At 40.6% G+C, this 15376-nt stretch overlaps 1 protein-coding gene across 1 annotated transcript in view; it reads left to right on the top strand.

The window, feature by feature from the left end:
* Nucleotides 1-15376, top strand: part of Abca3 (ATP binding cassette subfamily A member 3) — a 45178-nt gene that overhangs the window by 27736 nt on the left and 2066 nt on the right. Inside the window, exons 20-34 of the mRNA XM_080279968.1 lie at nt 205-362; nt 2051-2149; nt 2470-2622; nt 4767-5006; nt 7319-7430; nt 7634-7755; nt 7941-8106; nt 8546-8767; nt 9750-9956; nt 11094-11193; nt 11819-12020; nt 12493-12680; nt 13760-13930; nt 14123-14245; nt 15220-15332. Of these exons, the coding sequence (XP_080136094.1) occupies nt 205-362; nt 2051-2149; nt 2470-2622; nt 4767-5006; nt 7319-7430; nt 7634-7755; nt 7941-8106; nt 8546-8767; nt 9750-9956; nt 11094-11193; nt 11819-12020; nt 12493-12680; nt 13760-13930; nt 14123-14245; nt 15220-15332 (2376 nt within the window). The remainder of the gene's footprint in view (nt 1-204; nt 363-2050; nt 2150-2469; nt 2623-4766; nt 5007-7318; nt 7431-7633; nt 7756-7940; nt 8107-8545; nt 8768-9749; nt 9957-11093; nt 11194-11818; nt 12021-12492; nt 12681-13759; nt 13931-14122; nt 14246-15219; nt 15333-15376) is intronic.

Below are 15376 nucleotides of genomic sequence, written 5' to 3'. Positions count from 1 at the left end.
TTTGCCAGGGCAATACAGTCTGTTTTGTAATGAAGTTCAAAACCATCAACCTCTTCCCTGCTTCAGCCCGGGGTTGAATTCACATCCTTTCAAACATTCAGTCCCTTGATAATTATTAGACATGTGAGCAGTAGAATGCCCCCTCCCCCCCACCCTTTCACATATCAGTAAATTGCTACATTAAATTTCTCTGCCTGTCCACAGCCAAAAGAGCTGCCAACAACACCTTACAGTTGTCCCACCCACGACGCACCCCGCTACAGAAAAATTCTGGTTGTTTCCTGCTCATGCAGCAGTTCCAAGCCATGCTGGTCAAAAAGATGCTCTACACCTTCAGGAACCTCTTTCTTACGCTGGCACAGGTTAGATTTTAACCTCTGTAATGTATTCGAATTTTTATTATACAGTAATTCATTGCTTTACTTAATTATTATCCTTGTCTGATACTTTATTGAATTATTAAATTGCCTGCAAAGCAATAGCAGTGTAGTATACAGATAATATATTAACTTCAGTTCTTATACCCTGAAAGCCAATGCTTGCTGTATCTTTCATTTTATTCTTGTTATCTCTGACAATTGTATTTACCTAAGGAGAGACTCTTAACACCTGAGGGTTAGGCACAGCCCTCATTAATCTCATCACTGCTGGATATGTCTTTGTAAGTTTAATAAAATCATATAATAGCAGCAAATAATAAAATACAAACAACACCTCTAAACTGAAGTAGTCAGATATCCTATTATTATTATTATTATTATTATTAAGGTGAATGTAGGGAAGAGTAAAGGTATGGTCTTCGAGAGAATGTACAGTACAGTGAGGTTGGATGATGAGGAAATGGAAAATGTATGTGCACTAAGTACTTGGGTAGTGTGATGAGTAAGGATGGAAGTTTGGAGTGTTAAGTGCTTGAAAGGGTACAACAAGGAAGAAAGGTTGCTGGTTCTTTGAAAGCAGTGATAAGAAACAGGGACGTGAGCAAGGAAGTAAAAAAAGTCACTTGATGACAGTATTGTGATACCAACTGTAACGTATGGAAGTGAAGCTTGGACGTTGTTGGAAGGACAGAAGTCAAGAGTGAGAGCAGTGGAAATTAGTTATTTGAGAGAAGCATGTGGAGTTACCTGGAGAAACAAGACTGAGGAAGTGAAGGAGCATTGTGATGTGGATGTGGATGTGATATAAAGCATTAGGAGAAATACATTGAGGTGGTTTGGCTGTGTGGAGAGGATGGAGAGCGAGGAGAGAGTATATGAGTCAGGTGGAGGGAATTTTTAGATTACACAAATTTAAATTTTTGCACACCAAAGGCTTCCCAGTTAGTACACTGTCTAGGATAGATATATATATATATATATATATATATATATATATATATATATATATCTACCTTAAATTATTCATCTGCTCAGCTTCTGCTACTGACCCAGAATTTGTACTGTGGTCAAATTGATTGAAGATTTGATAGGTGAATGAAAATAACCACTAGGCCAAACTTTCATGATGTATTTAGCTTCAGGTCCATGCAGCTTTATACTTTTGAGATATCCATTTATAGTTTTACTGGCGGGGATACCCGCTGGGGACCCCATGCTTCTTAAATATGGTCTGAGTGGAAATTACCCTGGTTCTTTTTTTTTTTTAAGTAAAACTTCCATGGTCCTGCATCATGATAAACATATATATATATATATATATATATATATATATATACACGCAATGTGCTTTATATTTTAGATTACAACATTGGTCGGTGCCACGTGAGGGTATGTTCAGCCAGAACACTGAGGTACAGTGCAGTTACAAGCAAAAATTCATCGGCAGTCCCCTGCTAGCATTGCGTCCTGCTTTGAGTATTTCTAAATCCTCCTGAACCATCAGAATATCCTTCCCTCTCTTACTCTCACATTGTATTACTTATATTATCACAGAGAAATATTTCGTGTAACACCTTCCATCACCATAAACAGCAAGGAAATATTGATGAACGTATGACCATGACAGCACTTGTTCTTGCCTAACATAAGGTATCTTTTCTTTCTTGCAGAATATGATCCCTGTGGCGTTCCTGATCTTGGCTTTGATTGTGGTTCAGACACTGCCAGGGGTCAATGATGCCCCACCTCAGCTCCACATCACTCTTAACGTAAGTCATGCAGTTGTGGATGCATTATTCTACCCTTCAGAGGAAATATTCCTTCAAAAGTCTACCTGTAATTCATGTTTCTTATTATTTCAGAACATTTTACTGGTTACACTTACTTTTTCTATTGATCCTTCAAGGAAAGAGATATGTGTGGCATTTACAGAGGTGATGATGATGATGATGGGCATAGATTACCTTCTATCTCTGAGTATTAGTTTCCTCCCCCTAAGCTTTACATGTACTGCAGTAAATTGTAGGCTACTGTTGACTTTTTAAGTTAAGTGAAGATTTTTACTTTGATTGTGTGATCTCTTTCACAGAATTTTGATGGCACAGTAACAGCAGTTCAGGTTGTTGAGCCAAATAATCATACAGAGGAACTCAAAGCAGCGCTGGAAACCAGTTTCACACATCGTGACAGAATGAAAGAAGTTGACATGGACACTAACCTTACCACCTTTATTGTGGATGAAGTAGGTTTACCTCAAAGGAGTGTAATTGTTTCATTTCATTTCGTTTTGTTTACAAAGACTCCAATGTGCTTGCATGCATCGGCCTTGATCACCTAGTGGCAGTTCCCTATGTTGCTCGATTTCTATTAGCCTAAAAAATTAGTCCCTTTTCCATGAGGTCACACTGTATGACTTCATCCCAAGTCTTTTTCAGTCTGCTCCTCACACCTCCACTCTAAGCATTCATACCTCTCACCCTCCGTACCCAGTTGGCATCATCTGTCCTCACCAGATACCCAAACCATCTCAGTGTATCCTTTCTCATCACATCACTAATACATTCAAGTCCCATCCTTCCTCTCAACTCTTCGCTTGCAGTCCAAATCCTTCTAGGCCTGTCATTCAAGGATGCACTACACATCCATCTAATCATAATCATCTCTGTTTGTTTGAGCCTACGAATATCCTCTTCCTGTATGGCCCAGGCTCACTGCTGTATGGCATTACACTCCTAACACGTGATAAGGACGCCTTAGGACATAAGGAGAGTCCTCCCAAAGTCAGGAGGGGCAACAGCTCCCTGAGCTTCTTCCAACCTCTCTTTACCTTTGCCACCGAGCTAGCTCCAGCTCCACTTCCAGTACATTTCATATCATCTCTGCTAACATAGCTCAAGATTTTCCACCAAGATTAATCCCTTCCTGCCTCTCTGATTCTGTTGTGTTATAACATGAAAAGTTATATGCAGTCTCATATTATTCCCTTTGAGGCTTTTGGACTTGAGCTTAGGCTTCTGTAGTCCATAACATTTAAATTTAGCAGACCAGAATATGGCATTAATGATATTTTAAATTATAGAACAATTGAGATGATTTGGGCTTGTGGAGAGGATGGGGTTGATAATTGGGTACAGAAAGTGAGAAGTGTTAATGTTAGGGGTAGGTTAGCAAGAGGTAGACCGAAAAAGACCTGGGATGAGGTCATTGAGTGTGACCCCAGGGATAAGGGACTAAACAGGGAAACTCCCAGAAATCAAGCAGCATGGAGAGCTGCCATTAGGTGACCAAGGTCGACACGTGCAAGCATGTTGGAGTCTTCAGAAACGAAACGAAACGAAAAAACCTGATCATCTCAAGAGTCACAGTCTAAACTTTCTTTGTATATTATGCATGTGATTGTACCCTTTTTTAAGTAAAGATGACACTGATTGCAAAAATTATGATTTTTATGGCTTTTCAGGATTTACTGCCTGGAATAAGCTACATTATCTCATAACAGCTCCAGTCAAAAAGAAAATCACATTGACACTGGTTTACCGTATATGTCTGGCAGTTAAAGGAGTCATGGACTGAATCTTCCCACTGATTATTGTATTCTCATAAATGTGATTCCCTTGTGCAGTCCATGCATCATTTGTCTTCATTCTCTTGGTGTTATCTCCCTGCCTGCCCAGACTCATTTGCATTGCTTTGTTTGACTGCATCATTGAGGTGTTCTCTTGCTGTCATTGGTCTTTGTTCTACCAGGTTGTTCAGCTTCACATTGTGGCCTGGCTGGATGTCCTTTAGCCTCTGTAGTGTGTGTGTGTGTGTGTGTGTGTGGTTCTATGTGTGTTTGTGTGTGTGTGTGTGTGTGTGTGTGTGTGTGTGTGTGTGTGTGTGTGTTTTTACAAGTGTATTAGGATGAGGTATATTGTTCTTTCTGCCCTTTTCGTTTTTTTTATACTTTCTTCTCATCTTCATCATGTTATACTTTTCCTTTGATTCCCCAAGAAAAGTTGGATATCTGAAGTGAGTGGTTCTACAGGACTATTGGAAGGAGACAGGAGTTTATGACAGCTCCATTGCTATTCATTATATGTGTAGTGAAAGGTTAAAATCGTTGGGTGGAGCCTCATCTTTGCATGTGATACAGTGTTGCATGATATCAATAAAAAGGAGCTTTTTGAGAGTTGGGTGAATGCCTGTGGGTGGCTTGATTTAAAAGTAAATGTAGATAACAGTAAAATGATGGTTACTGAGGGAGAAGGTGAGCTGAATAATGGTATGTTGTGAATGGAGATTCTTGCACTTGAGAAAAAGTTTAAGTACTTCAGTACAGCCCATGACATTTGTTCGTACTGTACTTCACTGTGACTAAAGAACCATTTTATACTAACCCAACAGACCAGCCGAGACCTGCCATCCTTCAACCAGCACTGGATGGTGGCACTCAAGCTTAAAGGCCAGGCAATAGTGAGGGGAGGCAGAGCTGATGTTCTGGTATACTTCAACAACCAGCCATTCCACACTCCACCACTTGCCTTGGCTGTTGCTGATAATGCTATTGTGCGCGTGGCCACAGGCAACCCCAACATCACTGTTTCTACCTCAAACCATCCCCTACCTAGGACTGACATAGAGAAGGTCAGCATCAAGCCTTGACCCATCACTATGATGTAATTTTGTATTTAATTCTGGCCACCACCAGATGATTACAGTATATTCATCTTAGAGAGGATATCCAGTAGGGATTAGTGAAGGTTATACTTATGTCCTCCAGTTCAGAAATTCTTTCATGAGCTAAATACAGTTATTTAGAGGGAACGAGATGAAAATAAAAATGTGTCATTAGACTGAATGAGTTAAAGATGTTAACATTGCATGGGTAGTCATAAATGTATAACTTGTTGTCCGGCCAAAAGCCTATTTTTCCCTGTTAGGTCATGAAGGCAGCTTTTTAGGAGACAATATTCATCTTCCCACTATGCACAAGTGTAACAAAATGATGGATTTCAACTGAACACAGTCAGAACTGAGGAGAAGGATGCTTTATCTTCACTGTGTTGTGTGGGTTCATGAAGGTTTCAGAATGCCCATGCCAATTATTTCTCGTAATACTTCTGTATGAATGTAAGCATTAATTCACTAAGTACAGGGAGCTTAGACCTTGTTGAAAGGACACAAGTCAAGAGTGAGACCAGTGGAAATGAGCTGTTTTAGAGGAGCATATGGAGTTACATGGAGAGACAGACTAACAAATGAGGAAGTGAAGGAGCGTTGTGGTGTGGATGTGGATGTAATAGAAAGGTTCAGGAGAAATACATTAAGGTGGTTTGGCTATGTGTAGAGGATGGAAAGTGTGAGACACACTAGGAGAGTGTATGTGAGTGAGGTGGAGGGGGGAAGAGGGAGGGGGAAACTGAGAATGAGATGGCGGGATGGAGTGGAGAGGTATATGAGAGAGGGGAGTGTGATTTGGGAAGAGGACAATGTAATGGCAAGGAATAGGGCAACATGGAGGCAGTTTGTTTATGGCCACCCCCTGTGGGATTGAGGCATCTAGCTGTAGATAAATGGAAGTACAGAAAGTCCTTATATGTCAAGGATGTGTTTCAGAATACTGTAACATTTAACATATGACAGGCTCTTGCTGCAGTTGATAGATTAAGAGAATATTTTAGCATTGTGGCAGTAACAAAAAAGAAAAAAAATAGTGGTTTGGGCATGAGTAAGGGGCTCTGGAATGGGATTAGTATAGAAATCAGAAACTGATAGCCAGATTATGAAAATTATGAGAAGAGTCATTACAGGAGTGATTAGACATAGATAATCATCAGTGAGATGCATTTAGGGTGCATGCTTAGAAAAGATACCACATATGCAGTCTTTATTGTCAGACAGTCAGAAGACAAGTGCCTTGGGAAAGAGAAAATCATAGTTTGTTTTTGTTGACTCAAGGTCTCTGACTTGCTGAGGGAGTTGGTACATTTAGTCTGGTATAATCAGCAAATCAGAATATTCCTTGGCCCAGTTATACAAACATCCCACAGCTCCCACCTAACACATGAAAGAAGGATGGTGGACTGCATGAGAAATGCATTCAGTCTGTTATCCACTAGGTTCACATCCATATATGCTTGAGGCCACAACAAAACCATAACAACTATTTTTTTTTCATTCATTGCCAGACGCCATGTATCCCAATCGGGGTGGCCAAGGCTTAGAGTTAATTGTTTTACAGGGAGGGGCACTAATCCTCCACCAACCCCACTTGACACGTAGGGAGAACGTCATGCCAACAGCATCTGGTGTTCCCAGGTGGTCACCCATCCAAGTACTAACCAGACCCAACGTTGCTTAACTTCGCTATTTATTCTGTATAAAACCATTGGTAGAGGACTTTAAATTGGTGTTAGGTAGATAGAAATTGATCAAGGAGGGAAATCTAGCAAGGCTGCTCACTACAGCCTGTTCATCCCATAAATTATTAACGGTTGCATCCACAGTTTTAGGCTCTGTAACATCTCCTGCTCTCTATACCCATGTGCAGAGAGTCAGTTTTACATGGAAATACAGCACCCATGGATCAAGCCATGTAATGCTGTATACTTCACAGTAGAATGTTGTAAGGTAATATAGTGGTAAGAAACTACATTTTGTAACCCTTTCAGTCAGAGAACATCTTTTCTATTGTGCCTCTTCAGTATTTTATTCTCTTGCCATCAAATATGTTGATCCAGCATAGTCAAGATTGCCCACACTGAAGGGGTTAAAAGCAGTCAGACTAATCCCTTCTCTGCTCAGTATGCTTGACTGTGGCTGTCACTCGGCATTGTAACTCATCCTTGTGCACTTTCATGACATCTGTGCCAAAGATAAATAAGTTTCATGCTTTTTCTTCTCATTCTTTGCAGATTTTTCATTATCCAGTTATTCTTTCCCCTCTTTATTCACAGTTGACACAAGATCAACGACAGAATCTGGGATTCCAAATTGGCTTCAACTTGGCATTTGGCATGTCTTTCCTTGCAGCCTCCTTTGTGATCTTCATCATCCAGGAGCGTAGCAGTGAGTTATATGGAGTTTTTTTTTTTTTTTTTTTTTTATGCTGACTATATTGTATACGTTTTGTTATATAAAATGATTATGTATGAGGTCATTAAATTGAATATGCAGTATCTATTCTAACTTACCATTATTGCCAAAAATATTACTGGAGAGATCACGCTGTACAACAAAATAGTGTATTAATGGAGTGTGTTTTTATACAGCAAAGGCAAAGCACTTGCAGTTTGTGTCTGGTGTCAGCTTTTGGACGTACTGGACTGCCTCAGCTGTTTGGGATTATGTGCTCTTTCTCTTGCCGTGCAGTCTCTGTCTCCTCTGTCTCTCTGTAAGTACACGTAACATCCACGGATAAGTTTATATAGCTGTTTACTCCCTCTGTGATATCAGTTATATAAATTTAGAACACTATAGGCCTGAGCTTTGAACCAGTAGGAACACCTCTTGTAACCCTTGTCCAGTAGATTGCTTCAGCCCAAGCCTCCAGCTTTACATTCACCTTTACGTTTACAGATATTTGGCATGAAAGGTCTGAGTGAGGGAGAACAACTGGGTCGCATAATGTTGATCTTTGTGCTCTATGCGTGGGTGTCCCTCCCGCTGATGTACCTCTTCTCCTTCGCGTTCTCTGTGCCTTCAGGTGGCTTCACAAAGATGATCCTAATTAACATTATCACAGGTGGGTAAGACATCTGCCAGAAACCTTGAATAAGTAAAGTTGTACATTCATTCACAGAAGTTTTGTCATTGAACCCAGCTTTCTGTGAACCCAGTCCTTTTAAGAAAGTTAATTCTGTACAGAAGAAAACTGTTGCATTGCCCTGATAACAGTGTGAGTAGGAGTATGGGTTAGTGTGGGCCTGAGGGTGGATGTGTGGGTCTGGATGAACTCCATGATTTCTGTGGATGATTATACCAGTACAGTATAGTGGAAAAAGTCTGGTTTTGATTTTGTGTAAAAGTAAAGGTGGTGAGAGTCCATCCATCAAAGAGCCTTGACTTGGAACTCCACACCCTTTATAAACATTTGGAATTGATATTGGATAATGGTGATGATGATGGTAGTGGTGATGATGATGATGATGATGGTGATTATGAGTATTATTTCCCTGCCACAGGTATGGCTACTGTCATCACAGTCACCATCCTGCGTATTCCTGACCTGGAATTGAAGCATGTGGCAGACCTCCTGGACTGGATCTTCCTACTGTTTCCTTCATATGCCATGGCAGCTGCAATTACTGATGTGTACAGCAACTACCGCTCCACCGAGATCTGCAGCCGTGCAGCAGTATCGGTGATCTGCTCCCTTGGCATTGCTCCCAACCCATGCTGCAGAGGTGGGTTCCTGTTTGGTACTTCCATTTGTAACTGTACGGTAGACATACTAAAGAATATTGGGAGGATAGGAGGTTACTTGTTGATGTGGGGGAAGCCAGAATTGCGCACCAGCTCAAGTATTAGCTCTGCCCACTCATGGTCATCAGACTACTTAATGTCCAAGTTATATATGATATAGCAGCCATTGGCAGGTGGCTGCTTCCCCAGATATGTTGCCATGTCTCAGAGTCAACAGCAATACTGTACCCATAGAGTGTTAAGCACTCTACCATATTAGAACAGTTATGGTATCACCTGAGGGAGGTGGTATGTGACCTTGTATGCCAGGGTAGTGAGTGAATAACCTGCCATTGGGTCATAGGCCTAAGATACACAGCTGAGCACTGCAGCTAAGCACCTCATGACATCGGCTCCACTCCCAGCTTTTCCTTATGTAGCTGTAATAAGAAACACACACACACACACAGTATTGTACTGTGTGGCCCCAGTAGAAAATGAGGAATGTCTAAGGTACAGTAAATGTGACCAGAGCAGATATCCGGTACCGAAGGGGTTAATGGGTAACGGTCAGTGTAATTACTGCCTACCAATTTTCTGTGAAGTGCATCTATATGGAAAGAATTTATGCAGATGGTCAGGTGTGTGAGAAGAAGCCAGAATCCCTAGGGCTTGCATGATTGTCTGGCCCATTTCACAGAGCATACTGTTGATAGATCTCCCACTTCCATACTTTATCTTCTCTCACCATTTAAATCCCTGGATGGGTTTGTCAGATCTAAAATACATGTAACAGAAAGGTAACTTGGTACTGTTTAGAAGTGAAGTTCCATTGTACCTTTATGCTAATCTCAGTCACTCCTAATCTTTCACTAATAGTTTTTTTTTTTTTTTTCAAATGGTAGAACTCAGTCAAATAAATATAAAAATACTTTACAATTTCTTAAAACCTATTTGCTCTTTCCTCATGTATCCACACCATAGAAGCAGACCAGTGTGGGAGCTTTGGGTGTGTGATGTGGACAGAAGATTACCTTGGCTGGCAGAAGCTTGGAGTGGGACGCATGCTTGTGTTTATGGGAGTGGAAGGGGTGGCTTGTTACATCATCCTGGCCTTGATAGAGCTTCGGGTCCTGCGACGCGTTAGGTACATCATTACGCGCCTCTGGAAAAGAATTGCACCGGGGAATGGTAGGTGATGCAAGCAAGCCTATTTAATTACCATGCTGATACTATAGTGTGTTTAATCTGACAGAAACCCCCAACTTTTTTCAGCTTAGTTAATAGCCTAGTGTAGTGTGATTAGAGGGAAGATTTAACTAGTAACCAAGAAGACTCATTCCTGCCTTATAACAACAGATCATCAAGGTTCTTGCAGCCATAGCATATTATTTAACGTATGAAAGCAGCCAAGTTCCCATTGAGGAAAACCAACCCACAATAGTGCTCAGTCTGCTTATCCTGTTCATTAGAGTGATGGAGTTATCATATTATTCTTAGTTCTATCAAGGCATTTTTATTCAGCCCAGAATAGACTTTCTGAACTTGAGGGGTTAGTTGTAACTTTCATCAGCTCCTTAGGTGAGAGATTTCCTCTGCTGTAAAAATTCACCTGACACAGCATGAATATTCTAAAATAAGACATCACGGCAATGAAGGAGCTAAAGTGCAGGTGACTAAATAACCTATACTGGAAGCTTTGTTTGTTTCTTATTACATCTTCAGCTAAGTTTAATTTCATGCCAGTAATTAATTAGGTGGTAGGTGGTGGCGACCATCATTCACTCACGTGATGTAGTGCCGCCTACTTCTTCCTTCACTTTTGTCATTGTCTTTCAGTGTCTGCCCTCCTCTCTTCCTGTTTCTTCCATCTTTCCTGTCACTTTTTAATACTCTTCTGTCCTTTTCAAGTGGCTTTACATTGAGTGACAAGCCTAATGGTTTCCTGTAAGCCAGGAAACCATTTACAGTTCTTGGTGGAAACCATATAACCAACATATATGTGTTCCCTTCATGTCAACAAGTGGGTTGGTGGAGGGTTAGTACCCCTCCCCATAAAATGACTAACTCAAATTCAAACAGCCACCCTTTATGGGATTTTGGCATCTGGCTATAGATAAATAGATAGATTAGTTATTTCTCTGATTGCAGCTGCTATTTTTAAAACTGGCTGAAAAGTCAAATTAATTGCAGTGTACAGTAGATGAATACTGTATCCCAACTTTAAGGCACTTTTGATAACTACAGAATTTTTTTCGTATGTTTAAATTTTTCTATACTTGTACTTTTATTCTAACCATGATCATTTTTCACTTTTAGTTTTTGCAGAAGGTAGTCAGGGCGAGGATGAAGATGTAGCAGCTGAACGAATGAGGATACACAACACTCCACCAGACGTCTTGCAGGAAACTGACAAACTTATATTCAGGTTAGACTGCCAGGTTGATACAAAGTTGAATCATGAGTTTTTCCAAATAGAATTGCTTGTGACATATCGGGAACTAGATGGTTCTGTAATGTTGGTTTGTATCATTGTTTTCTCTACAGAGTTGATGCTTTTAAGGTAAACTACATTTAATTTGTTTAAATTCGTTACCATGATTATGTATGTTTTAGAATTGTAAGATGTCTATTAAGAAAGTGCATTGAACTCTTCAGTCTCACATTAACCCAGGTTCTATCAGCCAGCTTGAGCTACATCTTCCCTCAGGCAGTCCTCATTGTAAATCAGAGATGTGTTAAAAGATATAACTTCTTCCATACAGTTGCTATATAAACTGTGAGGAAACTGGCATACCAACTTCATAAGTAACATCAGAACTTCATTGGAAATTTCTGTTGTTTACTACAAACTCAATATTAAAAAATTATCAGTCTATCTATTGCCAGACACCTTAATCCCATAAGGGGTGGCCACAAACAAATTGCCTCCATGTCACCCTGTCCCCTGCCATTTTGCTGCCTTTCCTCCAGCTCACACCCTCTCTCTCATAACAAAAAACATGATATATAGCCTTTTATAACAAGGATATACCATATTTTTCCTACCACAGGGATTTGTGCAAGACCTATGAAGGTGGTCTGACTGCTGTGGACCACTTGAACCTTGGGGTACCTCTAGGGGAATGCTTTGGATTGCTTGGGATCAACGGGGCAGGAAAAACCACAACGTTTAAGATGCTGACGGGTGACCTTCAAGTGACCTCAGGAGATGCCTATGTCAATGGGGCCAGTGTCAGGACCCAGCTAAAGAAAGTAAATAATGATTAACCCTTTCCTAGTTATGGTGCTGCTTGTACTCTGTTGCAGCTAAGACCAGGTGATTTATTCATCTGAGTGAATTACTGTGTATTAGGCTGATTGTTACTGCATTCATGAGTATATTTAGCATCCATAAACTAAGGACACCACAGTGGATTAGACCATCTGGACATGGAGATGGTCTTAATTCTTGCATCATCTTCCAGGCACACTTTTGCCTAGATTTTTGTGTGTCAGAGGTATCCAGCTTTTGCCACACAGTCCTCTGCAGTTTTACTCTAATGTCCATGACTGTTTTCAGTTTTGACATATGTTGCAGTCATTTAAATTATTCAGTTTTCACACATGTTGCAGTCATTTAAATTATTCAGTTTTCACACATGTTGCAGTCATTTAAATTATTTTATAATTGTCATTTACTAAATGTCTCAGTTTATTTTAACTAGACATTCTATCTTCATTACAGGTGCAACAGCAAGTAGGCTACTGTCCACAGTTTGATGCATTACATGACCACATGACTGGACGAGAAGTTCTGCGCATGTTTGCCCGGCTTAGGGGTGTCCCGGAGCGCATGATAAACTCCATGATAGCTGGCCTAGCAGAAGAACTTCTGATCACCCAGCACCTTGACAATCTCTTTGGAAATTATAGGTGAGGGAATCATTGAAAAGTATCATATTCTAGTTGTTTCAGTGAAGATGATGTATCTTTGGGAATGGAAGTTGTAAGTTGTAAGTAGATAATCATACTGAACAGTTAAAAATTGTCATATAGATATAGTAAAAAATAACTACCCATGTATTCCCTGTGTGTTATGAAGTTAATGGAAGAGGCTGCAGGACCAGGAATCCCACTACCTTTTCACTCCTTCAACCCATTGATGCATTGGTTTGTTTATTCTTGTTGTCACTTGAAGTTACAGTATTCTGTTTGGGAGAGTTTGTTTGAACTGGTGGGATTGCATGTAGCCATCATTAACTCTTCACATACAAAATCTTTCTTGTTAAATATAGCTGACCAGAGGTAGCAAGAACACTAAAATAATAAATCATCAAAGTGAAAACCAGATAAAGATGCAGAAACCAAGTGCCTACCCAGGGCCCAGTGAAACTAAGGAGATTAATATGGTTGTGTGGCATGTCACCGTGACTGTTCAGTGTAGGTCTACATCTGAATGGAGTAATGAGGGGGGAAAACAAGGACAGTTTGTTGGAAAGGGGTTCTGAAGATAGAGAGTAATAAGTGGGGTATTTGTGCACTGCTTTTTGTGGGAGATGCAGTTGAAGTTTCTGAATTTGAAGTGGCTTCAATTGAACACAGTTAGTCTACACAAGAACACAGTAATCCATTTTAACACTTGTTCCTTTGATGGTAATGCCAGATGACACCTGTGATGTCTAATTTTTGCACTGGCTAACTGTTGATGTCATTAATGGTTATAGATATGATGTACGTATGCATCTGAAAACAAGAAAGTAATTAAATTTTTTATATACCAAGTAAAGAAAAATAGTTTCAGTGATTCACAGTTTCTTAAAGCTGGGCTGTGGGTAGTGTACATCATACTGAACACTGAATACATGGTATTTTATATTTGAGAGGGATGTAAGGTTTACCAGTATATATACTGATGTAAATCTTACTGTATTGCCTTAAATGACTTTGTGCTGTAAATACTCAGCTATAATCCCATCCAGCCAGTCTACTGAATGTGCTGCCTTCCCATGCAGTGGTGGCAACAAACGCAAACTAAGCACCGGTGTGGCACTGGTGGGTGACCCTCCTCTGGTGTTGCTGGATGAACCATCTTCTGGAATGGACCCTGTAGCACGCCGCCTCCTTTGGGAAGTCCTCACTTCCGCCAGGGATGCTGGACGCAGCATAATTCTCACGTCTCACAGGTAAGGCTGGTGGAAGGGTAAGATAGGCCAGACAAGGGTAGGAAGGTATGAGCCATCAGCAAAATAAACTTTAATTTTTTTCTACCAAGTAAGTTGATGACATTAAGCACCATAATAAAATAAATTTTGCCTATAGATATTCTGGAGTAAGTCTGTATGTAATTGTTATTCTGTAACTTATTCTCCATTCAGCATGGAGGAGTGTGAAGCCTTATGCACACGCCTGGCCATCATGGTGAATGGTCGTTTCTGCTGCCTTGGCTCCCCACAGCATCTCAAGAGCAAGTTTAGTCAGGGCTACTCCATCATTATCAGGTGAGAGAGGACACACAGTTCTCAGAAGGTAGTTGGTGACCTTTTTTTTTTTTCCATGCGACTGTGGGCTTAGGCTTAATAGTATGTTTTCCAAGGCCCATCAGTCCTCCAACATACCATACACCTCCACATACCACCACTTTGACATTAACACCCCTCATGCACATCAGATACATGCTAAGGCAGTCTCGTAGAGGCTTGGTGTATTGGTATTAGCAGGGTTGATTTTACATGTTGGCAGGTCTTTGGAAGATCAGTTAAGTTTGCTTTAATGAACTTCACTGCTCTTCCATATGGCACCATTAGTACATCATCAGTGTCATAAACCATGGGATGGGTAGGATCTAGAAATTTGAAAAGGAAAACAAAAAAAGTAAGTAAACCACTATCAACAGAGTATCAAGACATGAGAAATAAATTCATTCATTAACCATTCAAGCCATCAGAATTCTTTGCTCTATCCTGTAGACATCATCCATCCACGCCATTTGCTTCCATTTGATTGAGTCAGTCTGACTTCCCCCAGTTTTCAGTCACAGCACCATTCACCAGCATATCACATTTTGAGCCATCTTCTCTTGCAGTAGCCGACACTTTGCCCTTTATCTGCATTAGCTCTTTGTCATTACCCATCGCAGGAGGAGGAGGAGGAGGGAGAGACAATGGTAGTGGCGGTGGTGGTGGCAGTGGCCACAGTAGTACAGCTATAGTAGTAGTGGTAATAGTTGTAGTTGTTGTTTTTATTGTAATACGGTACATTGGTAGTAGTATGATGTAATTGGCAAGTGATGAAAGTTGAATAAGTGAGGAGTTACAAAAATGATGAGAATTGAGTAGTGCTGTGGGAAAATGTGAATGAAACAGAACTTTGCAGAGTTATAAGAGCTTCATGTCCCAGCAGCTGGGTCACCTGCTAATAGTGCAGCTGACACTGACATAAATGCACCGCAGTAAGACACCCTTTGCCCTGTCAGGGTGCGAATGTCCCAGACTGAAGAGGAAGAAGACAGGAGTGTGGAGCAACTAGCCAGTAATATGCCTCCAGAGATGAAGAAGATACAGAACTTCATGAACGAGACATACCCAGGTAAGATGTAGGAGAGACGGGATTTGTGGATGGCAAAGATGAGG

Source organism: Coenobita brevimanus, chromosome 82, assembly GCF_032717465.1.
Source record: "Coenobita brevimanus isolate Jiangsu-jjx chromosome 82, ASM3271746v2, whole genome shotgun sequence".
NCBI lineage: Eukaryota > Metazoa > Arthropoda > Malacostraca > Decapoda > Coenobitidae > Coenobita > Coenobita brevimanus.
The sequence above is the reverse complement of the archived record's forward strand: the minus strand, read 5'-3'. Positions and strand labels throughout refer to the sequence as shown.